At 41.9% G+C, this 27,306-nt stretch overlaps 1 protein-coding gene across 2 annotated transcripts in view; it reads left to right on the top strand.

The window, feature by feature from the left end:
* The window catches only part of LIMA1 (LIM domain and actin binding 1), a 39,090-nt gene that overhangs the window by 1,299 nt on the left and 10,485 nt on the right, over positions 1 to 27,306 (top strand). The window contains exons 2-6 of one of the 2 annotated variants that reach the window (XM_026659576.1): positions 9,034 to 9,171; positions 13,031 to 13,076; positions 15,443 to 15,904; positions 21,929 to 22,037; positions 23,919 to 24,073. In XM_026659576.1, the coding sequence (XP_026515361.1) occupies positions 9,053 to 9,171; positions 13,031 to 13,076; positions 15,443 to 15,904; positions 21,929 to 22,037; positions 23,919 to 24,073 (891 nt within the window). In that variant the 5' untranslated portion in view covers positions 9,034 to 9,052. The remainder of the gene's footprint in view (positions 1 to 9,033; positions 9,172 to 13,030; positions 13,077 to 15,442; positions 15,905 to 21,928; positions 22,038 to 23,918; positions 24,074 to 27,306) is intronic. The other variant, XM_026659577.1, reaches the window with a different exon arrangement.

Here is a 27,306-nt window from a genome sequence, read left to right on the forward strand (position 1 = left end):
CTTTCCAGCTGTCTTTCACTCTCTCTTTTTCTAGTTTGTCTGTTTTGCCTTCCCATACATGTACCACCTACCCAAAACAGTACTCAGCAAAAGCTCCTTGGTGGGTTCACATTTCTTTTGTTTTAGGTGGGGGTTTATCCTTAGAGTAATGGTAATTGAATGGTGCGTTCACGCCTATCAGTCTCAATGAGGTCATCATATAAATTGTCTGATCACCTGTGTTTATTTTCTCCTTCTGTGCTGTGCAGTATTGAAAATTCAGCAATGAAAGTTGTTTGTTCCCATCTTTCAAAGAAATGAAAGGTGTCTGATGGCATCTTGATATGTTTGTGGAGAGCCTGTTTTATATAGGCTGCTAACAAATGTTTAGTAATGGGCATGGTACAGTCTTCATGTTCTTTTAGTATATGCCCTAAATACTAGGTGAACTCTTTGAAATGCAATTTAAGAAAAAAGCCCCAGTAATAATTATTTTGCTGTTACAAGCCTCTCACCACCATTAAAGAGGAAAAATGTTTAGGGTTATCCTCCCTTCTCCAGCTTTGTTACAAATCTGGACCACAGTATCTTTGTGTGCTACAGTGTATGGTTGTAGGTCACATCCTAATCTGATAACTTTACACAGAAACTACAAGGTGGTTATCTCAAGTTACTTGTTCATGGCCATCTGTCCTCTTCAAGTGTGGACTTATTTGTTTGGGGTAGGAAGTCAAGGAATAGTTCTGAATTTTGAATTGAGTGGTTAGAAAACTGAAAACTTATCTTCAAAAATTAAAAACAAGAAAACATTCAGATTAACCTGCCACAATCCCAGGAAATAGTGCAGTTAACATTTTGACCTGTTCTGGAATATTATGTTTGTGGTGTCTTCAGATCTAATTCTGACTGCAGACTTTGATCTTATTCCATTAGTTGAAAGATTAGACTGTATAGCGAACCCGAAGAACCTTATTCTTTCAGAATTTCTCAAGTGAGAGGTAACTTTTAGTTCAAGCGACTATGTTATGGTAATGCACAGAATTTTTAAAGTAAGCTCTATAGAGAGAATTCTGCTGTTGTGGTGATAAGTATAGAATCTTAATTTGTCTTCTATAAACAGTATCATAGCTGGTATCAGCTTAGGAGCACCTGTACCTCCATTGTTCTTCCTTGGGCAGTAGGAATCTTTCTACAATTCCTACTGTATCTACTTTAATAAACTTCTGTTAGAAAGTCAGTGAATCAACAGGTGTATCTCTCTGTATTTTTAGCTTGACCAACTTGTAAACTAGCATTCAACCAATGAAATTAAATATTAATTTTGTTTAGAGGATGGTCGTCTTCTTTTTTTTTTTCTTTTTGTGATGTACCGTGCCCCCAGTGGTTCAGTAGAATGTGACAACAAATATATTTATAATAATTGGTCTGATATTTTTTAGGGTGACAGTATCGGTTAAAAATGTAATTTTTACATGTTCAACTTTGAACTGAATATTTGAATTGTTCAAGCAAAGCCTATTCCTAAAGGAGCTTGAATTTTAGGCTACGCAACTCCAGCTACGTGAATAACATAGCTGGAGTTGATGTACCTTAGGTCGAGTTACCGCAGGGTCTACACTGTGGGGGGAGTTTCTCCCGTCGACTTACCTTACTCTTCTCATCAGGGGTAGAGTACAGGGGTCGACTGGAGAGCGATCTGCTGTCGATTTGGTGGGTCTTCACTAGAGCCTCGATCCCGGCTGTAGTGTAGACTTGCCCTTAGTAAATGTGAAGAAGCTTAATGAGAGGTTGTGGTAGCTACTGCTACTTCAGTGTGCTATTGTGGTAGCTAGACAGTTAAGAGTCTTGAGTCTCTGAGCCCCAGGCAGAATCAGGTATTTGTGTTGATGCAGATGTCTGAGCTTTTTACCAAAGAACACCTTGTATGAAAATAAGTCCATTATTCAGTATGTTAAATGACCTCTCATATTTGAATATTTTCCCGCTGATTTAACACACATTTATTAGATCACTTGTCTGGTCTTAACAGCAAATGCTTGTACTACCTCCGAGTTTTAAATCTAGGTTTTTACATCCTGTTTAAAATAAGAATTGTGAATGCCATTCCCAGAAAGTTGTCATTCTGAGCAGTAAATATCTGGGATTTAGGTACTATTATTTCTGAGAAAATGGCTTCAAAATCTCTGTAGATCAGAAAACTGGCAGGGAGATGTTTGTTTCTGTATTCTATGGTGCCAAAGTTCAGCAAAATGACCTGGTGTTTTGTATCTCTTGTTTGTTACATGCCCAGCTATTTTTCTTCATATGACCTAATGCAGGGGCAGGCAAACTTTTTGGCCTGAGGGCTGCATCGAGTTTCATAAATTGTATGGCGGGCCGGTTAGGGGAGGGGATTGTGGCCTGGCCCCCACCTCCTATCTGCCTCCCCCAGGACCCTTGCCCCATCCAATGCCCCCGTTCCCTGATGGCTCCTCTGGGACCCCTGCCCCATCCACTCACCCCCGCTCCTTGTCCCCTGACGGCCCCCGGACCCCTGCTGCCCCATCCAACCCCTCCTCTCATTCCTGATGCCGCCCCTCCTCCCAGGACCCCTGCCCCCATTCAACCACTCCTTCTCCCTGTCCCCTAACTGTCCCCAGAACCCCTGCTGCCCAATCCAACCCCCCTCCTTCCTGACTGCCCCCCCAGGCCCCTGCCCCCATTCAACCCCCTGTTCCTCCCCTGACCACCCTGACCCCTATCCACACCCACACCCCCTGACCACCACCCCAAACTCCCTTGGCCTCTATCCTACCCCCCACCCCCCGCTCCCTGGCCCCTATTACCGTGCTGCCTGGAGCACCGGTGGCTTGCGGCGCTATAGCTGCGTCACCCAGCTGGAGCCGGGCCATGCCGCCGCTGCCGCCACCACGCAGCACAGAGATCGGGTCAGGCCGGGCTCTGCAGCTGTGCTGCCCCAGGAGCTCACAGCCCCGCTGCCCAGAGCATTGCGCCAGTGGCGGAGCGAGCAAGCTGAGTCTCCGGGGGAGAGGGGACAGCAGGGGAGGGGCCAGGGGGCTAGCCTCCCGGGCAAGGAGTTCGGGGGCCGGGCAGGACAGTCCTGCGGGCCACATCCGGCCGTAGTTTGCCCACCTCTGACCTAATAAGTAGTAATCCTGGTAAGTTACTATTTAGATGACAACCAAATGAACTTCTAAAATTCCTAGTACCTTCCTGTGAGTGCAAAAAGACACGACACTGAGCAATATACATTAAACCTGAAAGTGCATCTACTGCCTATAACTGTTGACCCAAAGAAGAGCTCTGTGTAAGCATGAAAGCTTGTCACACTCTCCAACAGAGGTTGGTCCAATAAAAGATACTACCTCACCCACATTGTCTCCCTAATATCCTGGCATCAACATGGCTACCATGTAGGTTATCATCAGAAAAATAAACTTACAGAAGTGCAAATTTTAGAGGTGTATATTTTATTTTGATTAAAAAAAAAAAAAAGATTTTGGGTAATGAATTGGTAGATTAGTGGGTCATCAATGGGATGATTTAATTGATGTTGGTCCTGCTTTGAGCAGGGGGTTGGACTAGATGACCTCCTGAGGTCTCTTCCAACCCTAATCATCTATGATTCTATGATTGGTGTGTACCTCTGCTCTGCTCGGTTGATTTTACTTTGTTGGTCCCACTGCTCAGCTCTGATGTCCCTTTTGCTATTAACTGAGCTGTTACAGCAGATGCTTCTTTTTGCAGACACCTCAATATAAATATCTTTAAAAACAAACCACTCAGTTCTACTTTGAGGCAGCTAACTAATAGGGAGTCGAATCTGTGTATAAATATTTTCTCTAGCTCTTCCAACATATATATGGGTTTTACTCTACTATGGTAAATGTAAAGTTTTAATTTACAGTGGCTGTGATGCAAATGGTGAAGTTTAGCTATGGCTGATGCACCATTTTCTACTCCACCTTTTGGTAAATTGTCATGAAGACTTGCCAGGTTCCAAATATTCTCATCTGCCCTTCCACAATGACGATAAAAATGCTAGTTTACTAACCCATTTAACCCCCCCCCCCCAACACTAACTCAGCTCAAGATTAATTTTGCAAGGCTCTTTTAATAGTTATCTTAGTTTGAGTGAGTAGTGTATTAGACAGTTGTAATGCTATTTCAGAGTTCTAGCTATCATTATATAAAACAAACTAAAATATTCACTAAACCTTTAATCTTGTAGAGACTTGTATGTTCTTAACTTCATGTACTATGAGTAGTCCTATTCAAGTCAGATGTTCCGGTGTCTGAGCTAGTTTCCTCTTGAGGTGGCATTGCGGTGGCGTGGCAGGGAACCTGCTTTTCTCAGTTCAGAGAAGTCCATGGTACCAAGCTTGGATCTGACAGGAACTATGCACCCACCTGGTTCCATATATGGTACCATCTTACTCCAGAACTGTAGTTTCCATGCCAGTGAGGGCTCATTATCCAAGAGGAGAATACTCCAGAGAGAACTTCAGATCTCCTCCAACAGATCCAAAGGGAGTAATTGGGGTGCTTTCCTTACCTCCATCCCAGGAGCATGGTTCTGTAACCCCTAAAATCTGTTTTGATGATTTTCATGGGATACCGTCACAAGGTGATAACCCCATTGGCATAGCTAGTCATGCTTGGGAGACTCATTTTGTAGAGAATCTCTTACTGGAGTAGGCTAATAGGTTAGTCTTATGGTCCTTTGGAGCCCTTTTAAAGAAGGCCTTGCAGTTGTTACAGTTTTACTTGAGTGCCTTTCCACAACATGCAAGAGGAATTTCTCATTGTGGTCTGAGGCAGAATACAGTTTATTGTCCAAGAGGAACATTTCTTAAATCCTCGTTCTTGCTATTGCGACTCTTGTTTTATAAGACTAGTCAACCATGTTGGACAAAACTCAAGGAAACTCAGAGCTACGCTATCAAAAATACAACAAAACAGTTGAAAAGCTAAAATAAACACTTGTAATCTTTAATGCTAACAATGTAAATTATTTACAGCCAGATTTGAATGGAGCAGGGAAGAAGTTGGTTCCATGACTCGTCAGGCAGATATAAAGGAGCTGATGAGGCAGGTTATTTATGTATTCTCCCTATGGAATGTGTAACTTGAGGGAATTTCTCATGCCTCCTATCAGGCAAATACTGCTCAAAAAGGTTCCATAACCATGCAGCTGGCCATATGACTTCTACAGGGGACTGTGGAGGCAAATACATTTGGATTACAGACATTGCTGCTGGCAAGTAACCCCTTTATTATCTACACTTCTGCATGTCTCTGGGTGCCTTGTCTGTGTCCTTTAGCTTGTGAATCTCTGGAGCAGAGAATGTGTGTGTATTGTGCAGCACAGAGCATGTTTGTACAAAACAGATAGTAAACTAATACTCATAGTAGTCAATTAATATTGCTTTCTGGAAGTGGTCTGGAATGAATTACCCAGAAGGGGCTAGGAAGTAGCATGGATGCTTTAGAAACCTGATGAATCTTTAAACAAAGTAAGATATTGGAAGGTGTTAAGAATATGGAAACACAGGTTTGTTAACATCTTCATGACAACTTTCATTGTGTGTGTGTGCACGCACGCACCCTGTAGCCATTCAAGATTAAGCAGGCTACTTTGTTTCAGTTATGAAAAAAGTTAACAGCGATTGCTCCCATTATGGAAGAGATGTTTGCTGGAATGAGTCATGATTGTTTTAACACAGATGTGACTGTAGGTAAAGGAGTGGTATCTGAAATATAATGCATGTGTTATCTGCTGGAAGTCAAAATTCTGTTCGCTTACCTTTGATAGTAATAATGTTAGTGCTTAAAACAAGGTGTGTTGTTTAAACATTCCTGTTTACTTTCAACTTCCCTTGCATATTCTTTCTGTTACAACAGTGCAGCATCTTAATGTCAGTGTCAGCTGGCCACCTCATCTTGGTAACCAGATTTTCCCGTAAATGATCTGACCTTCCGATCTTCAACAAATTAAAAATTGGAAAAGTCTTTTTGTATACATCTTAATTGCTTAAAAAATGAACTAATTCCACTCTTGTCACTATTCCACCGAATTGTATACCCAAACCAGGGTGAAAATGCAAAATTACATAATAGAATTAACTGAAAGTGAAATACAGCTTTGTTACATGCTCCCTGTTTAGAGCATGTCAGTCATGTTCAGCTAACATTAGACAGCACGCTTAATCCTGTGAAGCACAGGTATGTTGCATTACATGTAAAAGTGCAAGGTACAAAGCATGGAGAAACTGATTCTGTTTTTAACAAGCATTTCTGTGTAGTTAAGAGAGGGATATATTAGCACATGGATTACACTTACACCCAAATCTCAGCTATGCCTATTCACTGTTTCTTGTTTACTTGGCATTACTGGAAGGAAGGGAACAGACTAACTGGTGACTAGAGACTCTTCTACAATGAAATTTTCTTTGGTTATAGCCATACATAAACCAGCATTATTCCCGTGCAAACAGTGGCCTTGTCTGCCTATGCTGCAGCTTGCACAAAAGCAGCTACTCAGTGATGGCTGTAATTGAGGAAAATCTCTTGGTGTAGACAAGGCCTTGTTAATTTGGAGGAAGGTATCTAGAACTTAAAAAAAAGAACAGGAGTACTTGTGGCACCTTAGAGACTAACAAATTTATTTGAGCATAAGCTTTCGTGGGCTACAGCCCACTTCTTCGGATGCATCCTTTTCAGTCTCTAAGGTGCACAAGTACTCCTGTTCTTTTTGTGGATACAGACTAACACGGCTGCTACTCTGAAACCTATCTACAACTTGTGCACTTTTTAACCTCCACTTACACTGGAGCACAGCAGCCTTGCCGTAGCAAGGCCTTAATGTCTATAGACATTTAGTGCAAAATTATTTGTGTATGGAAGAATCTTGCTGCTAAGTGGTTTGCTATCAAGTGGGCTTCGCTACATGCTTCCTTTCTGTGCTAGAAAGGGCTCTTACAGGCTAGTTTGACTGGATTTTCAGTGGATCATGAGACGAGACTTTATAAGCAAGTACTTTGAGTAACTTTTCATCTTGTGAACACATGCACTGTCTGCCCTAACTATGCAAAGATGTTTCAGAGTACGTAGTTTGGAAAGTGTCAAGAGACTGACATCAGTAATATCAAATCCATCCAGAACTGAAATTACAGTGATAGGCCCCTTTATGACCGTTTTCAGGGATTTGAAACTTGGCCCTTGAAAATTTCAGCTGGACATAAAAAGTCTCTGAGGTTTGGCACAGTAGTAAGTTACACAGTAATTCCTTGTTTATTCGCCACCGCCCCTCCACCCCCTTTTTTTTTCCTTTTCACTTCTACCATTTGAGGAACCAGTAGTATGCTTTTTTTTGTTGTAGTTTGGTTTGTTTGTTTTTTACTGTTTGATATTGTGGCTAATAGGAAGTTTTGCTTTCATATGCAAACTCTAGTTTTGGCACTGGTTTGTCAGTATGTGCTGTCTTGGATAGTACAATAGTCTCGTAGACCTTTCAGAACATTGTGCCAGTGAAATTCAAATGGGCTGTTCTGAAGAACCCTGTCCTTAGTGGAGACACATCCATAGATGGTTCCTGGTGGGCAGTGGTTACCGTCTCCAGTACTTGAAGTTGGAAAAAGTTAGAATGTATTGACTTGTCCACCTACAGATTTTTAAGAGTTGTGCTCAAACTGCATCAGGAGTATAACCTGAAAGGATTAATCTGAAATCCATTCAGTGGTAGTGCAGCCTGGATTTGCTGTGCTTGCAAAGTGTCTGCTTTCAAACCAGGAAGTAATCATGAGTGCATCGTATCATAAAGTAGGTTATCATCCTGATACACATTTTTCCCTATTCTGGGTCCTTTTTTGCATGGGTTAGAAAAAAGTCCCTAGAGAAGTGTGCTAGTTCTCTGCTTTTAGTTGTGGTGACACTAACATTTTCTTAGTGCTTCCATTTCAGGTGTGATTTTACTCCAAGAGTGGATCTGTGGCGCTATATTCTGAGGGCTCGTCAGCATCTAGTAAATAAATCTTTTTTTTCCACTTGTGAATGGATCAAATTAAATACATGAAACTGATGAAGAAATATCAATCTAGGCAGTATTTCTTTACCGTAACACTATAAGGATCCCTCTATCAATTTATGCTCCCATATGTTATGGGAGCAATCTTCAGACATGTGAGAAGAGATGTTGCCTTAAACAGTGTCACCTTGCAGTGTCTCTGGTGTGATCAACTGATACTCTGCGCCCCAATATCACAGAAAGGAGGAACAAGCAACATGCCCATTAGGAGCCAAATCATTTGTGGAGTTATCATGGGGCCCTCAAAACTGTTCTTAAAAAAATAAAATAAAAATAATTAGATGTGCATAAATTCTGGTTTCGCTTTCTGACAGCTTCCATGCTGAAGAGCTGTTCAAAACCTTGTCTCTGTACTGCTGTAAACTGGATGTTTAAAGCCATTCCTTTAGGTAACTGAGAGCTGTTGTAATATCAAGTTTGCAGACCTGTGCATGAACGGAGGACTTGTTCCAACTCACAAAGGAAGCGGCTGCTGCATTAAATCTGAAGACCATGACAATAAATGAGCAATGTTTGCGTAGGAATTACATCCTCTTAGGTTTCATAACTCTAACCTTCTTACATAAATGCCTGAAGGTTTGTTTTAGAAACCAGAGTGGGAAAGGGCAGACAGGGCTTCCTGGAGCTTATTTGTGCCATGGAGCCTATGGATCTGAATTGCAGGGGGTCTCATGTTAGCATCCTTTTCACTCTGAGCTGGTCTTCTCTTCCCATTCTGTTGCAATGGTCAGTGTTTTTACCAGTAAAATAGATTAAAGTTCCTTGAAGATGTTTTTTTAATCTAGAGCTATTGATTTAGGTTTTTATCCACTTCATCCAAGGAGCCTGCAGTGACTGTTACTTGGCAACAATGATATGAGACATGCTTGTAATGCCCAAATAAAGACTGACAATTTGTAGCCACTCAGTCCAAATCCTTTTTGGATCACTATTTCATATTGATTATTTCTTTGCTTTGTTTTTCATAGATCTTTCTGCTTTCACAAGATGGAGCCATCTCCATTTAACAGAAGACAATGGACTTCACAGTCTCTGAGAATCACTGCCAAAGAGCTTTCTCTAGTCAACAAGAATAAGTCATCAGCTCTCCTTGAGAGGTTCTCCAAGTAAGTGCCGTGAAGCTTTAGTTCAAAAACAGGTGTGTAGCCTAGCAGCTGACACCTTGCGAGCTGATGGTGGCAGTTCCCCATCTGCACTGCTTACCTTTTTAAAATTCAGTTAAACCCCATCCTCTGTGCAATAAAATACTCACAGAATGTGCTTCAGGCAGTTGGCAAATCCTGATGCATTAGCCATAGAACTACAATACCCCTTTCTGGCTGCCATTGTGAGCACTAGCACCCCCCCCCCCCCTGCTGGAAGAGAAGGTGCAACCTTGATGGTTGATTGATCTTCTAATCTTTCTTTATTAGAGGAGTGTTCACTTGCAGAAAGGCAAGGTAGACTGTGGAATCTTACATTGGTTTCCCATTCAAACAATAACGTTTTCTTGTAACCAAGGAAGGAGGCAGCCCTACTAAGCAAACACTTACATTAAGCGTGCTTGCTGGAAATGCATGTCATTGGTACTTGAGAAATGTGCAGACCACAGGTGGGGACCTTCAGTGTAAGTTGGGCACCTAACTCCCTTAGGCTGCTTTGAAAATCCCAGCCTATTTTAATAATATTGCCTGGTATCAACTTCTGTAATTGGTAATGGGATGTGTGGAAGCCTCACATGAGAGGTGGCTGCTCTGAATTATTTTTTAAAATATCTGATCTCTAGTCCATTCCTGGAACATGCTATTTTGTTCTTTAGAAGTGTTGAGTGCAAGGAAGAAAATGCTTGTTATGGCTGTAGTCAGTGATTCATCTTCCTCTAGCTGTGATTTTGAAATTGAGCCTGGTCAATTTACTAAACTTTAATAGTCCTTTAAAATGGCATTTACTGGAGTAATTCACCACACTATACTTTAACCAAGCAGGGCTTCCCTACCCTTATGAAAGCAATGGCAGGGCTATTTAGAAAGGACACTTCAGTTCCCACGTGGTTCACCAATCTTGAAATCCACAGCAGGAAACATAATCCTACTACAGCTCTTTCAGCTAAATCTACTGCTTTTAAAACCATGTTTATATCCCCAAATACCATGCAAACTGCCTAGCTCTTCTCAACTTGTTTATAAGTTTGTGACTAACTATTAGTGAAATGGAGGGGCTGTTAGTGCAGATTTAAACCAGGCATTGTGCAGACTCCTTTCCAATACTGGCACAATACCTCAGTCCCTGCCTGCAACATCCATGTTTTTCCAGGCTGCCTTTTCCTTCAGTCTTCTGATATTTTTTTCCAATGCACCTCACTCTTTGCCTGGGTCTCATGCACAACTCTGCCAATGAACCTGGTTCCACCCATGCAGTTGCCGTGCCATTTCCAGTCCTGGGCTTATCCAGCAATGGTAGTCAGTCGTACAAAAATGGAGAGATTTCTCATAGATTCGGATGAGATCACCATGTTAATTGTTGCAAGTGGCCAATCGGGATTTGAGCAAAAGCTTTCAAAAGGTGCAAAACTAATACATCAATCCAATATGCTAGAACCTCACCATCTCATCTTACCTTGTAGGCTACAACTGTAGTGTACGCCTTTCAACAGCTGAGACACACACTTGTTACCAGACACACTGAAATCAGTACTTTGTTTCAGTGATGGATACTCTTTGGGTATTGCTAGTGTTCAGGGGTTGTGATGGGCAAAAGAATCAGCAAAAAGAGATAGAAGAGATGTAATTTATTCTCCTAGAAATTAAACACTAAATTTAGGGAATATAATTGTCCTCCTCCCCCAATGAGTGGCTATTGATAGATTAGGTCCAAATTCTGCTATGCTACCAGTGGTTGCAGCTCCCTTGACTCCAGTGAAGTTGCACTCAAATATGCAGGGCTGATAATCTTGGCCCATGTTTCCATAAACTGATCACATTCCTTCTACAGGCATTTCCTTATTTTGAAAAATCAATTAAGGTTTTGAATTAAGTCTTGACTCTGCACAAGCCTGAGCTCCTGGTTACACAAATGTATTTCTGCCACATGCTCCATTGTCATGGAAGTTAGCTACCTGTGGGTCTTTCCCAGAATCAGGTGTTTGCAGTGGCTTTTACTCTGCACACACTTCATTTCAGCGGCCAAATAAAATAGCCTTCGAGCACCAGCCTAACTGTTCCCTGCCAGTCTCTCTGCCCCAAACTGAGCTGTTTGTTGGCCTTTTATCTGAGGATCAGGTGACCTGCTGATGATCACGTGATGCCTGACATCCAATCAATCACCTGGGATGCATCTAATTAGTCAGAGGTGGGGCTAAGCCAGCTCCCTTAAAGGGCCACCCCACCCTCTGGCACACCTTCAGTCTGTTTTCTCCAGTGCATCTTTGTGGAAGGAAGAGGCAGAGCAGCAAAGGACTCGCCCCATTTGTTGCTCACTTAGTTCTGTGCCTTGCCATGGAGGAACTGAGTTGGGAAGACAAACTTGGAAGCTTTGTAGCACAGTACACCCTAGATTGGGGGTTCTCAAACTGGGGGACCCCTCAGGGGGTCACGAGGTTATTGCATGGGGGGGTCACAAGCTGTCAGCCTCCACCACAAACCCCACTTTGCATCCAACGTTTATAAGGGGGTTAAATATATAAAGTGTTTTTAATTTATAAGGGTGGGTCACACGCACAGGCTTGCTGTGTGAAAGGGGTCACCACTGCAAAGGTTTGAGAATCACTGCCCTAGATCGTCAAAGGCTTGGACCAGCGTAACTACATCCATCAAGTGCAGGCGCTTGTGTGTTTTTCTTCTGTCCTTCAGAATGGAAGCTGCTTGTGCAGCTCATGGGGTGGAGGAGCAGCACAGGCTTTCTGCTTAGACTAACAAAGGAGGAGAGGGAGGGAGAAACCTCCCATGCAAGATGCACAAATCCAGCACACAGTGTAAACAAATGGCCTGATACAAAACTCAGTGATAGAGTACAAATATAGGCAGGGTGGTAAGAGATTGTTTCTTCTACTGGATTAGGCCACCAGATAAGATTTAGTTATGGGGGTGGCACCAGCAGATATTTCAAGAACTGTGAGTTTATAATGTCCTTTCAAATCTGCTACTGTGTCACTAACTGGCTGTAACTTGCTGACAATTTGGCTTTAAAATTAAAACTCCAAACAGATATGTGATTTAACTTTTAAAAAACTCTCATATATGACATGTTCAGAGGCTAGAGAATAATAGGATTTGCAAAGCCTAAGAGATCATATATGCAATCTGTTCTTAGGTTACTTTAAGCATCTTTCAGCATCAGGCCCCAAGCAGGCAAGAGAGATCTAAGTGGTGTGTTTGATTCCAACGATATGATGGCATGGATGTGACTGCAAGACAGCTGGAGTTGTAAGGCTCCTGAATGGTACACTGGAGAATTCAGCGGCAGAATATAAATGTAGGAAACAGGCTACCATCCATTGCTTCTGAAAAGTAGAACTTTAATTACTATAAAGTTGTTTGTCGCTACAATATTTTGGTGGGAAAACCTATGGCTTTTTTTACAATTTATTTGGGCTCTCTTTTAGTCTTTGCAACCAACTGAGCAAGGTCTTTCACGATCTCTTAGCTTTGGTTCTATCTATCCAGGGCAATGAAGTGTGGGATGGCTGCTGGGTTTTTTTAATGGCTTTACTAGTTAATGGGTTTTAAATATCGTTTTTGTCTGTAAGAGTTGTATTGCTCAAAAGAACATGTCACTGTACCTTGTTACATTGTTCATACGCTTTTGTGTCTTTTACCACTTTTTCCATGACAATCAACCAGTCATACTGATAAGTGTTCGATATCTCCAGTTTTTTGTTCATGAGGTCTGGAAAGTATGTAATATCCTTGTTGCAGGGTGAATGTGCTCCCACCAAAAGATTTGGAACTTTGTAGTCCAGTTAATTTTTTCCCCCCCCTTTCCCAAAAGGTATCAGAAAGCAGCCGAAGAAGCTACTGCAGAGAAAAAAAGAAATGTAAGTATTTATGATCCTTCTGGAATGAGAAGTATCATGTAAATTAGGGTAACTAGCTATGTTACACCTTTCCTGAGACTGCTGCTCTTGAGGGAAGCTAAACAACCCATACATGCTCTGTGGCTTTTTTGTACTTTGGCTTAGATGCAGTGTTTGCCTTTTTTCACTTTGGCCTGTCTTCCTCCACTGGGTTGACTGAAGCACAAGGAAGTCAAGTGACTTGCCTGAGGCGTCACACTGAATCATTGGTTCAGTTCTAAGTAGACGCCAAGATGCATCTGGCTCTGAGTCCTCTGTTCTAATGACAAAACATGAATGACCACCTCTGTGTTCTGAGCTGTAGGCAGCTGTATGGTTTCTATGCTTGTTTGCTCATTTCTTATCTAAATTTTGAAGCTTAAAGGGATGCTGTCAGCTTCCAATAGTTCTAATTTGTTATTTTCCTTTCTAACTGCAGAATCCATTTAGGGGACCCTTCTCTGAAGTAGATTTTTAAATCATTTGGACTGACTTGCCTTGTGGGAGGAGAGCCATTCTGTTTGGCTCTGCTATTACCGTTTCGCTTCCTCCCACTGCTCTGGGATCAGGGGACTCCGGTGGGTGAGAATGCACTAAGATGGCAAGTCTGCATTTACAAGCAGAATCTCTGCTTATTCTTCATTTAAAATGTACAGGGTTAACTACGGTGTCCAGAAGGAATGAGCAATTCCCTCTCTGAGCATGCTTCCTCAGTCATAAGTGAGCAATTCGATGGCACACTTAATAAGCATTGGATGTCTTGTCTCTGGGTCACTGTAGCCAGGGCAAGAAAGACCAGGCAGGAGCCTGTTCAATGCTCCTTCATTCCCATACTCTGTCAGGTCTCAGTAAATCTTTGGATGATCATGTAGGTCAATAATTCTTGCTTGAAACAGTTATATTTAAACCTATTTATAAGAGCAAGTTGTGGGGTGCTTTGCAGGATGTAATCTCTCAGCGTTAATAGGGAAGAATGCCAGCTCACTACTGGAAGCTATTGCATCACTTGTATGGGCAGGGCAGGGCAAAGCAGAGCCTAAGCACAGAATGACTCATGGTATGATGCATGCCAGAACTCCATATGCAGCAGTGCACCTGGGATTCAAGGAGACTTTAGCTGCAGGAACTTCAGTGTCTAATTTTGTTCTGAAAACCCTTCACGTGGGGGACCTTTGTTACCTCTTTAATACATTGTGCCATTTTCCCTACAACTTTGGTACTTGCTTTAAATACAGTGAGCAAAATAAACTGATCTTTTCCTGAAGCTTAGGTGGATTCTAGTTAGTTTGTAAAGAAGCATTCAGAATGTGACTAGAAGAGTAATGGGGTGAGAGACTTAAATCCCAATATAGCTGCTAATCCTGTTTAATTCCCTAAAGCCTTGCAGACCTGTTCTACTTGCAGTTAGTTTCACTTATGGTAGGATCCATAAGGAACAGACCACAAAAATGCAGCGCTGGCAGGTATTAGATGTGAATTTGCTAAATGCGGGGTTCTGTTGTTTGTACATGGGGTAATCACTGTTGAGCAGAAGTAGTCTGAAGGTACTTGAATCTGAGGGGTAGTATTGCTGTGGGTCACTATCAGCTAACCCAGAATATGTTCTGTTGGTTTATGGCAGTAGTGTGGCAATGCTTGTAGGATGTAATTTATGTGCATGAGTGTGTGTCATTCAGTGATCACAATGTTACCTTTAGTAGAAGAATTAAATATTCCACTATATGATCAGATTTTATAAATGGATGAAAAAGAATTGTAATGTTTAATTTGTATTGGGTGGTGTAAAATATTGTGTTTAGAGGCCTGTTGGCACTGAAATGCTGCCACTAACTGAAAGTAGAAATGCATAAATCCAAAGTAATAGTGGTTTCTGAAAGATAATCTTTAGTTCTTGGAATAGATAGTTAATTGTTCTCCCTGCTTCCCTTAGAGCAGATGGAAAACATTGCAACATGTGGCATAGCACCCCTCCACATGTGCCTGCTTTTCCCATTGTTAACATAAGTCTCTAATTCTAAAGTCTACTGGTGTTGATTCTGTTAGATTTCCTTAGTGTGTGGATTCAAGCCTTTTGTGTCTTTAACTCTCATTAGACCTTGATTCCCATTTTTTCCTTATAAGGCCATCCTGTTTGATCACTTCCTGCTTCAGCTTCTAGCTTTTCTCTTCTCCCCCCTCCCCTATCTTAGATGCTTTCTCCATGTGGCACAGTTGTAACTATTCACAGCTGTCTGAAAGAGCAGCGGGCTAAGATCAGCACTGAGTCTTTACTTCCTTTTGTACAGAAAAGAAGTGCTTTAATGCTTCATCAGGCAGTTTGACTGGCATTAACTTCTTGTTCTTTTTAGAACACAGAAAATCTTCCTCCTCATTTTAAAAGGGGGACTCTGAGTGTGTTAAAGAAGAAGTGGGAGAATCCAATATTGGGAACAGAGTCTGGGACAGAAACCCTACAAAGCAACTGTACTGAGGTTAGGCAGAAGGTTCCCAGCCCCAGTGTTGGAGTAGAAACCAACCCTGCTTCTGAAGCAGAAACTGACCAAACATCAAGGGTCTATACTAAATCTCAACTCCGATCGCCTTCTGGAGCCTTTGACCAATTGAAATATCCAAGTGTTGACAGCAAGGAGTCTAAGATCTACTCATTGGAGAGTGATAAAATGGAAAATTGTGTAAGAGAATCCAGACAAGAAGTAGGCAAACCTGAGGCCAGTGAAAACCCGGACTCTTCGGGGAAGATAGAGAAATATAACATCCCACTAAACAAACTAAAGATGATGTTTGAGAAGGGCGATGCAACTCAAACAAAGGTAAGGATTATATAACTTCAGACCTTAAGAGGCTAAAAATTAACTGCCTCCTGGGCATCTGAAAACTCTCTGCAGGGGGTGGTTCAGAGCTATTAACTGTACAAATGGCAGTTTTATTCATTACTGAAGCTGAAAAATGTATTTTGAAGTGGTTGGTGCTAAAGAGCTGAAAACTCTGTGAATGTCACTGACTCTCCATGTATTCAATCTTGTAACTGTGTTGATCCTAGGGTATTAGAGAGACGAGATGGGTGAGGTAATAACTTTTATTGGACCAACTTCTGTTGCTGAGAGAGACAAGTTTTTGAGCTTACACAGGGCTTCAAAGCTTGTCTCTCTCGCCAACAGAAGTTGGTCCAATAAAATATATTACCTCACTCACCTTGAGTCACTGACTCTCTGTTGCAGTTCCACAATAGCAGGGAATTCTTCTTTTAACATGTTAATCTGGGATGGATAGATTATTTCTCTCATTTTTGGTTGGATCCAATCGAAAACACAGAATGGACTGGTATTTGAGTAAAAAATTTTTTTTTAAAGCAAGGTGGGGCTGACTGCTTCTTAATTTCTCCTATGGGCACTGAGCAGTGAGTCATTTAAACATGATTTGTGTGTGTGTGTGTGTGTTTTTTTTTGTTTTTTTTTAAATAAAACTATTAAGCTCCCTTTGTGAATAGCTTAACACCCACTGCTGTGGGACAGGAAGGTCTGCCAAAGCTACAGGGAAAGTCTAAGGGCTCACTGTATATTGTACTGAGCTGAAACTCCATCTCCTCTTTGCTGTCCTCTCATCTGTGTATCTGAATAAATGTTTCCTATCAAAGAAAATCCTCTCACAGAGAAAATAGCTAGACGAGCTCATGCCTTTACTAGTTTTGACTTGCAAACGCACAGGGCTTGCATTTTCCTACAATTGCTCATGAAATTTGATCCTGCATGTGGACTGCAGATTTTGTCCCCAGGGAGAATTGCTTAACTAGAAAATGAGTTGCATATGCCAGTGACTTACAACAGAGTCCTGGGGCCTTAATGCTGGTGGATTCTCCAGTTTTCTCATAATTTCTTATTATTTCTGCCTTTGTTTTACTCATGATGGTTTTATTAGATTATTCAGTAAAACAAAGCAAAAACTTGGACAGGGGAGATATTTACTTTAGATATGAAATAAAAGGGGGCTTGGGGGACAGAATCTTTGGATTAGGCTGAATATTTGGTCAGAATATAGGCATTCAAAATGGTTTCTCACAGTAACCGTTTAAATCTGAGTTCTTAGTTCTCATTAAAATTTGTAAGAGCTGCCTTTGCTATTGACTCCATCCCTAAGGTGCTAATTACAAGGAGCAGTAGCAAGGTGTGACTTTGGAGATTTCTTCTCAGGAATTCATTCTCATGGGCACAAGTTTCCAGAGCACATGAAAACTCCACAGGAAAGTACCAGTTTTCCAGCCAAACTTGAGTAACTGTATGTGAGCATTGGGGGAAGGAAGTGTTTTTGAGCTGACCAAACTACTCGTCTTTAACAGCTGGAATTGGTAACTGTATGTCATAGATAAGTCGTTATTTGAAATTCAGTCACAGCAAACTGGCTAATACAGAAATTGACCCCAGCAGTTCTGAAAGTCCTGAAACTTTGAAGGATTCTTCCCTTAAATTCCATTTTTGTCCACTCAAAATTCATTTTGCACATGCATTCCCTCCCTCAATCAAACTTATAAAATAAGATGTCTACGTTTTTTAAAATGAAGGGGAAAGGCCTTTGTTGCAACTAAAAAGCACTTCTGTAAGTTTTCTGGCCCTGGAAATTTTAGGGAGCATGAGGGTGATATCATGCAGATACAGTCATGCAGCATAGGGATATACTTTAGTTGCATTATAGTTGGGAACAGCTGGAGAAGCAGCACAAGTCTGGGTAGTTTCAAAGTGCAGTGTGCTCAGTTCTGTAATTGAACATGGATAGCTCCTAAACTGATGGTCCTGGCTGTCCCTGCCCCTTATGTCCTCACCTGCATCTGTTTGTAGAAACAAAACTATCCAGACTCTCAAAACTGAACAAAAAAATGGCTGGATTAAATTTTGCCCAGGGATGCCGCACCGCCTGCACAAGTTCTTCTTTTCTGTTCAGATTTTGATCCAGCTTCTGAATCTCAGAAGCAAGACAAATGTTTATTGCATCTTTGGGAAAAAAGTACTTCTAAGCATATCAGTAGCAGCCTGCCTAAGAAGCGGGTGTGGGACTCAAACCGATGCCTGAAGCAAAAGACCAGCTTTCCTTTATTACTTATTGGTTCTAATGTCTCAAGTCTTTGGCAATTTCAAAGATACTTCAGTGTGTCACAGTGACTCACATCAGATAAGGCACACAAGCGCAAGTAGTAGAAGAAAGTCAGGGGGAGCATAACGTAAAACATTCCAATCAAGCGTTAAGATACGATTGTCCCTTTTGAGTTGTTCTGAGGCAGGTACTTGTTCTTTTTGGCACTGTTAATCTGATATGCAGTGACTTGTATTCTTATGTTGCTATATAAATTAGGTGTGGTTTGCCTAAAGCAAGATGAGTTGTTGGGCAAAAGACCAAATGGAATGGCAACACTGCACTTGCAGCATCTTTCATCCAAGAAACTTGGGCCTTTTCAGAAATTGGTTTAAAAAAAAAAATATTTTTTTTTTGCATACCCCATTTTACAGATGGGGAAACTGAGGTGCAGCAAAGTATAGTACTTTGCCCAAGGTGTCACAGCGAGTTTGTGGCAAGTGTCTTACTGAATCAGGTGAAGGTATTTCTCCCCAGTCCTTTCTCCCTCCCCCCACAAATGCACATGTACAGTTGTTGGGGAGGGCTGAGGAGATTGGCTTGAGACATTAGTACACTTGTTATGTTACTGCATAGCTACAGTCATGACACTGTCTACTTCCAGTATTTGACTCTGATTTCCTGCTGCAGTGAATTCCAGTTTGACAATATACTGAGTGAAGTGGTATTTCCCTCTATTCTAAACTTACTGCCCTATAACTAGTGTCCATTTGTTCCCATGATGGCATAAGATGAACAAAAGAAAGGACTATACCTCTCAAACTTTGAATCACTCAACTCCCTGCTAAGCAGAACCATAGTTACTTCAGCACCTGTCTCCAGATTGTAAACTCCTTGGGGGCTGTGACCAGGTTTTGCTCTGGTTGGTAGGATAGCCAGTACAGTGTGCTTTCATGCACAATGGAATGAATTACAACACTGGGGAGTATTTTGCCCAATCTGGTTTAAAAGCATCATGAAAGAATTTTACTTTGAGCTTCAGGAAACCCTAGCTTTTTAATTTATTTCTGTTGATGTGTTTAGTCTACATAATCTCTGAGCGAAGATTTCAGGGAAAGTTTGTTCAAATCAGTTCCAGTCTGCTGACAGGAAGGAGGATGGGGTATGTAGAGAGGAGGAGGAGGAAACCACTCCTCAAGAAAGCTTCTAGACTTAGGCATCTCTGTTCTTAAAAAGGATTGTTTGTCATCTAAATGAGAGTGGAATCCAGATACTCACAAGATTTTAGTTATATACCTGAGAGCTTCTGGTTTAAGAGAACTGCTGTTCTTTAGTACTTCCAGATGCACTTACCTGACCAATTAAACTTTCTTCCTGGGTCATATTGTGCCCTTGTAAGAACTTTTGTTCCACCTTCCTTTCTGCTAACCACACCCAATATAAAGAAGCATGAACTTTGTGTTTAACTCTGCAAACTAGATGTCAGATATGTCTCCAAATTTATGCTAGTAGGAACTTTCAATAGGCTAATGCAGCCGATGTTCACCTTCTCCCCTCCCACCCCCCAAAAGGACACTATTCCTTAGCAGCGCTCTCCCAAAAATCTCAACCTAAAATACTCTGCTTCATGTACTGGGAGAAAAGAAAAACTGTTGTCTATACTTTAATCCCAAACTGTAAGGTTTCAGGCATTTCAGAGTGTTGGCTCAGTGTGGTAGTGGTGGTGAAACTCAACAAGAATGTGCAAGCAAATCTTGGAGATGACTGAGGAGTCTGCAAATTCCTAGAAGTGCGTAGGCTCCGCTTGGGTGCATCTGTCAGTACCTTCACCAGAAGGAAAAGATTTGTTTCAGTAAAATGCTTTTCCAATAAGAAACATTAGCAATTTTCTAAACTCTAGAAACATAAAATTTCTAACCTTGCTAATGGAAAACAAGGGATTTTCCAACTGCATTTTCCTTTCCTGGTGAAGTTCCTCTGTTCTGTGTGCTAAAGAGGCCTGATTTTTCACAGTGATTATCTTACAGTGCAGCTCTGTTAGTATAAAACTGGAATTTCTATCAGTTTGGTGACCAGAAAATGAGAAAATTGTTGGAAGCAGGAAAAGAAACGTGTGGTTGGAGTGTTTTGCCAAATCTCCGCTCCCCCCCCCCCCCTTAATTCCAGTGAGCTCTGAGACTTAACTCTTCCTGGGGAGAAGAGAGCTCTCATCTCCTCCTGCTGTTTTTATAGGTTGACTTTCAGCTGTGAAAACATCCAGTCTTGGTGTAGGCAAATTAAACTCTGAACACCACAGAGAATTCAGAGGAGCTGTTGAAACTTATTTCTATAATTGTTGGATTTTTTTTTTATTGTGCATTAAAAAGTTTTATAGGGAGCCATTTGAGGGTTGATTGCAGCAAATATGTATCAAATCTGAAGGAGCTGACCAGAGAATCTGTCTATGCTGCTAGTACAAAACACCCTGGCATAGGAATGGCCATACTAGGTCAGATCGATGGTCCATCTAGTTCAGTATCTGTCTTCTAACAGCAGCCAATGTTGGATGCTTCAGAATGAACAAGGCAGTAATTGAGCGATCCATCCTATCCCAGCATCTGGCAGTCAGGCTTAGGGACTGCCAGAGCATGGGGTCGCATCCTTGACCATCCTGGCTAATTGTCATTGATGGACCTATCCTGCAGGAACTTCTTTCCTTTTTTTTTTTTTTTTTTTTTTTTTTTTTTTTTTTTTTTTTTTTTTTGAACCCAGTTATAGTTTTGGCCTTCACAACATCCCGTGGCAGCAAGTTTCACAGGCTGACACTGAGTTATGTGACGAAGTACTTCCTTTTGTTTGTTTTAAACCTGCTGCCTATTAATTTAATTGGGTGACCCCTGGTTCTTGTGAAAGGGTAAATAACACTTCCTTATTCACTTTCTCCACACCATTCATGATTTTTATAGACCTCTATCATATTCCTCCCTTAGTAGTCTTTTTTAACTGAAAAGTTCCAGTCTTTTTAATCTCTCCTCATGTGGAACCTGTTCCATACCCCTCATCATTTTTTGTTCCCCTTCTCTGTACCTTTTCCAATTCTAGTAACTTTTTTGAAATGGAGCGACCCGATCTGCACATGGTATTCAAGGTGTGGGTGTACCATGGATTTATATAGAGGCATTACATCCAGCATCACAGCCATGTGGTTGCTGGTTTATCCTGGAGATCTGAGGCTATTTCTGTCCAGCACCAACCTATTGAAGTGTCAGCCTGACTACCAGACCTAATTTGGGGGTCAGTCTGACTCTGATAGGTTGTGCTTATTGATTGATATAAAATGTAACTGTAGTCATCTGCTAAAGTTTTTGTTCTCCTTTGTAGTTACTGAATGGTAATGATGATGTATTGGTATCTTAAAACCTATTTCTCTCTTTCTTAATTTCACATCTTGATGAAATGATTTTTACTAAGCTTGTAAACTGTTAATTTACAAACTGGTATGAGTGCTTATATATCTCCTTCTCTGGACATCTAGCTTGTAGGTTATGTACTGGAGATCAGCATCTACCATATGGCATTCTAGTTGTTTTTCACAATCAAAAGGCATCTATGGATATGTCTGGAGAGGTAGGTATCCTGTGACCAAACTTGATATTGCTTAAATAGGACATCATCTGCTAGATTTGTTTAGTCCAGTAAAGGAGATTTGCTAGAGACACCTATGCATCTCAAAGGATTATGCACAACAATCTCTGCCTTGTCCAGACAGCTCATAGGTGGGTTTTGTCTTACAGATTTTTCGGGACCAGAGTAGGACTGCAGGTAGCAGGAGAATCTCTGAAAACAGCTTCTCTTCAGAGGACCTTGACATCTGCTCTGGAGAGAGGAGCCATAATGCTTCAGGTTGGTAGTCTCAAGCCATTTGGGCCTGTGCATTAAAACAACTCCCTTTTGTGCATGTAATAGGAGGGAAATAACGTTGTCTGGCAGAGGAAGGAGATAGAAAGCCTTCCATCTGAGGCTCGAGGCAGTGTGGCCCTTGAGCACTGGATTGGGACTCAAAGGAGCTGGGTTCTTATTCCCTACTCTGCCACTCTCCTGCTGGGTGACCTTGGGCAAATTGCTTCACCTGTTTTCCCCATCTGTAAAATGGGAATAATGATACTGACCTCCTTTGTAAAGTGCTTTGAGATCTACTGATAAGTGCTAGATAAGAGCTAGGAATTATTGATGATGATGTTTATGAACACTAATAAACTAAGCTTTTTTTTACATAATATCTTTGCACCCCGTATCTTTCTCCAGGATCCTACAGAGAAACTGGGGCATGGGAGAAAAAACTTCATAGCAGAGCTAATAGAAGCCATATCTCTTGATTCCTCGTCCCATGTTCTATTAGATGGTGGTACTTCTTCTCTTGGAAAATAAACTTAATTTAGAAACCAGAGAAATAATAAACACTCTTCTCCCTAATTCCCTGCCTGCCAGTATTTCCCTTGTGACCCAGTACTGTGAAATTCTTCATGTTGCTTTAAATCCCTCCAAAAGTTATGCACCTGCTATGGAATTCTTGACTCATGAACACTACCTTGTATTGTCCAGGTATCTTTACACAGCTTTTGTTAGAACTATAGCTTTAAATGCAACTCCTATGTTTCCAGCCTATGGCTAGCATTGAACTTCACTTCCTAGTGCTGCAAACAATACCCTTATCTGAGCCAGGCTAGAGAGAGCGCAATGAAAGGTACCAATTCTTACCATTGTACATCCTAGTAAAACATTGTGCCTTCTAAATTAAAATGAATTTTTCATTTGCGGCTGGGTTAGTTAGTGAAAAGCCTCTTCATTTCTAGTTCTCCACATCGTGGTCAAAACTATTATGTAAGTGGACCTTAATTGGGAAGCTAGTTAGTTGAATAATCAGAGGTGCTGGGCCCTTAAATCTTTTCCCTGTCTAAAATAAAGGCTGTAAGATAGTGGTGAACTGATGTGGAGAAAGGATGGCTTGGTAATCTGTGACAGAGCCCTGGGAGTTAAGAGATCTGGGTACTATTAACAGGTCTACCACTGTGGCCTTGGACAAAACACCTAATCTCTGTTCTTCTCCTCCTATGTAAAATGGATAGTTCCCGCCCATCTTGCCAGCATGATGTGAAATTAGGTTTAGTTGTTTTATGAAGTGTTTTTGTTTTGAGATCTTCAGATGGAAGACACCATGTAAGTGGTATATTTGGGGATTTATTAGTAGTGGAGGGTTAAGCTTCACCTTTTTTTTTTTTTTTTATAACCCTTTTTTTTTTTTTTTTTTCTCTTTTTTCTTCCCCCCCCCCCCCCAAAAAAAACCCCCAACCCTGAGTACATTATTGGTGTAATGAACAATCTTGCATTACCATTCTTTTCTGGGTTAAATGTATTTGAACCCATTTGTTCTCCTCAGCACTTCTCACCTGCTATCTGCTTGATAATGCCTATATGTTCTTCTAAGTACAGATTGTTTTTACTATCTTTACTGTTCAGGAGTTTACTGGCTGGATTGTGCCAAAGCAGATGTTAACTGCACATTCTGAGGTGCTGCTTTTAGTAATCAGTTGTATTTGCTGGGGTAGACTGGTACTCCTGGTATAGCATAAGCCATGGGGTAGAACACCTCTCAAGTCTGGGATTCCCGTGCATTTTGAGAGTGGAGGAAGAAGAGACCTGAATCTCTTTGAACAGAAGATTTTACTATTCAGTGCTTCACTTATGAATAGCACTTACTCTAACCATATAACATCCTTGTTCCAGATCACCTGGTCTGTAGCTCTCCAACATTCAGCCCAGACAAGCCAGAGAGTAGAAGAAACCTGGAGATGCCTCACCTAACAGAAACTTCAATAAAAGATAGACTGGCAAAGTACCAGGCAGCTGTGTCCAAGCAAGGCAACTCCACAGGCCACGTGGTACGTCTATCTGTGAAGTAGTGGGTGTCCTACTGGTGTAGCCCTGAGGCTAGTAAATGGTTCTGATGGAAACTAGGCTATTAAAATGTAATGTTCTCATGTTTGATGAGAACAGAGTATTCATTGTCTCACTTGGAATTAAAAGCTGTCTTCTGCTCTGAAGAATTGAGAAAACTGCAGCAAGAGATGTGTACTTGCCCTTTCCTGAAATAATCTTGATACTTTCTGAAGACCCAACTGGTGACATGCTATCTGAAGACCCTCCTTTGAAATGCAACTGGCTTCTTTTATTCTGCATGTCTGTAGCACTCTGTATCTTAGGATCTCTGCATGCTTTAAAAACACTAATGAAATGTAATCTTATGAACCCCCTGTGATTTAGGGGAAAGTGAGACACAGTGAGATGAAGTGACTTACCCAAGATAATACAACAGAGTTCAGATCTCCTGACACAGTCCTGTGCTTTATAACCAGCCATCTTCCCCTTTGCAACCATTCCTCTTCACATCCCTTTTCTCATCTATTCAAATGAACTCAGCCTGTTATTTCTTACCTGTGCTATTACAAAGATCTGAGCTGTCCTCGTTGGCCAGATAACTGAACAGGAAATGAGAAGCTAGTGAATCACAGCAAACGGTATTGTAGCTAAAGAAACAGCAAGAGTCTAAGCTTATGCACCAGAAAGAAGGGGTATGTCAATTGGAACCATCAGTTGCTTTGTTTAATGTTAGAGGCTTTTGTTGAACTTGTGTCCTTTATAGCCATACATTCCAAGTGGATGACAATATTCTAGGTAGAGAAACTAGACTGGTGACTTTTTGGCCTCCAGTGTTGAAGAGTCTCCAAGTTAAGCTTGGGAAGTGCTTGTGGTTCTTAGAAGTGTCTATATCTAGAGATGCATTTTGAATCTTGATGCTGGAACACCCCAGCCCAAGCTGAAGGGATTTCTCCATGCCATATGCAGTGTGGGTCTAATTCTCAAGCCCTTGGGCAGTAATTGAAGTAAACTTAATGGCATGAGCTGCAATTACTTTCAGCCAATGTAATAAATCTGCTTAACCGCTAATAGCAGATTTTAGATCATGCTTCCCTGTGTTACATTCAGTTTGCTAAATTGTCTTTTCTAGTTTTGTAACAGAAATGGCTGGGGTTCACTGACTAAACCATTCCCTAGAAGCCAGCAGCCAGCCAGTTTAACAAATGGACTCCTTTAGGTTTTGTTCCCAGTGAAGTCCAAACCACAGCAGCTGGAACACTAGTCTGGCTTGGTGTCCCATCTGCTTGGTGAGCAGAGCATCTTTGAATGCCTCTGCTGGCTGAGCCTATGCTATATAGATTATCACCCTCAGTCACTCCCAGCAGGATTCTATCGTGGCCTCTTAACATTGATTGTAGCTACGTGTGGATGCAAATGGCTACAGCTACAGCAATGTTTACAATCATTTTCAAATAAGCCAGTGGAAGCTATGGCTCTTATTCCTTGGCAGAATCACTGAGAGCTATCTTCCCCCTATGAATTCCTTGTATTCCCCACTGTCAGGGGGCACAATGGATCTTGCTGGTGTGGAAGTATGCAATTTGTACTTTCCTACTTCATCCTGTATGTATCCAGCTGAAATACCGGTAAAATCTTAAAGCAAGGTCCAGGCCCATATATGCTATAAAACAGAACTATTAACCTTTTTGGGGAGAGAACTCTTTTGAGGGTTGTCTGTTGTGTAGACAGCACCTGATCAGGACCAAGGGCTTGTCTACACTGGCAACGTTAAAGCCAGGGCCGGCTCCAGGCACCAGCCCACCAAGCATGTGCTTGGGGCAGCGCCTGGAGGGGGGCGGCGCGGCGGGGCGCTCCGGCCCGAGAGCGGGGCCGCGACTGGGCTCGCCACCCTCCCCCCGGCGCTCCGGCCGGTCGGGGAGAGCGGGGAGCCCCGGCCGGGCTCGCCACCCTCCCCCCCCCGGCGCTCCGGCCGGTCGGGGAGAGCGGGGGGCCCTGGCCGGGCTTGCCGCCGGGGGCTCTCCGCCCTCCCCCCGGCGCTCTGGCTGCTGGGGAGAGCGGAGAGCCCCGGCCGGGCTCTGCGCCCTCCCCTGCCGCAATGGTGGGGCGGCCGGTGGCTTTTTTGCCTAGGGCTGCAAAAAAGCCAGAGCCGGCCCTGGTTAAAGCGCTGCCGCAGCAGTGCTTTAATGTGGCTTGTGTAGTTGCAGCAGAGTGTTGGAAGAGAGCTCTCCCAGCACTCTTTTTTTTTTTTTTTTTAAACAACCCACCTCCACAAAGGGCGCAGCGACCAGCACTGGTGCACTGTCTACACTGGCGCTTTACAGCTCTAAAACTTGCTGCGCTCGGGGGGTGTTTTCACACCCCTGGGTGAGAAAGTTGCAGCGCTGTAAAGTGCCAGTGTAGACAAGCCTTAAGTATGCTATATATTTTCTTCTGTTGTAAGTGTGATAGCATAATCCCTTCATAACACTGCAAAAAATACTTGGAAAAATTACTTGTATTTAAAGACCTGTCATATTAAACACTAAGGTTCAAAGAGATAGGTACTAGCATATAAATCCCTATTTTTTTTTTTTTAAGGCTTTTTGATGTCCAATATGCTCCTGATGCTTGGCAATTTCTTTCCCCTGCCACAGAAAGGCTGTCTCATGAAAGGCATGAGCCTTGCATTGCCACAGAGTCTACTGATTGATCAGCAAAAGAAGCATGAGATTTCTCTGGGGTTTTTTTAGATGAAAATTTGAAAGACTTTTCTGTAAAACTTCCTGAAATGAGACAAACTTTGAGAAAGATGAACGTCCAATTTGTCACCTGGCTGGTTGGCATGCACTGAAGCTAGAGTAGAACTCACTTTCATAGTGCATTAGAGAATAATACATGTTCCTTGCCCTGAAGTGCTTATGACCTAAATAAAATAAAATATATGGGGCAGCATTTCAGGTAAGGGAAGATGTGGAATTATCCGGAGTGACAACAAGAAAGAAAGAAGTTGGCTTTAAGGAAAGACTTGGTTGGTTTTTGGTGGAAAGGTATTTTGATACTGTGATGATGGCATGGAATAAAAGTTATACTCCCTTTATTATCCTAAACTTCCTCTCCTACCTTGGTGTATTTCACCCATCAAATATTTGTCGACTCCTTTGTCCTCTTGCCTTTAGTCATCAGCTGTGTGTTACAGGACATAGTATTCACAAGACTTCTTTTAAGAAGAAACATGGAAAGCTCTCTCACTCTAAGG

Source organism: Terrapene carolina, unplaced genomic scaffold (assembly GCF_002925995.2).
Source record: "Terrapene carolina triunguis isolate 2854851 unplaced genomic scaffold, T_m_triunguis-2.0 Scaffold641, whole genome shotgun sequence".
NCBI lineage: Eukaryota > Metazoa > Chordata > Testudines > Emydidae > Terrapene > Terrapene triunguis.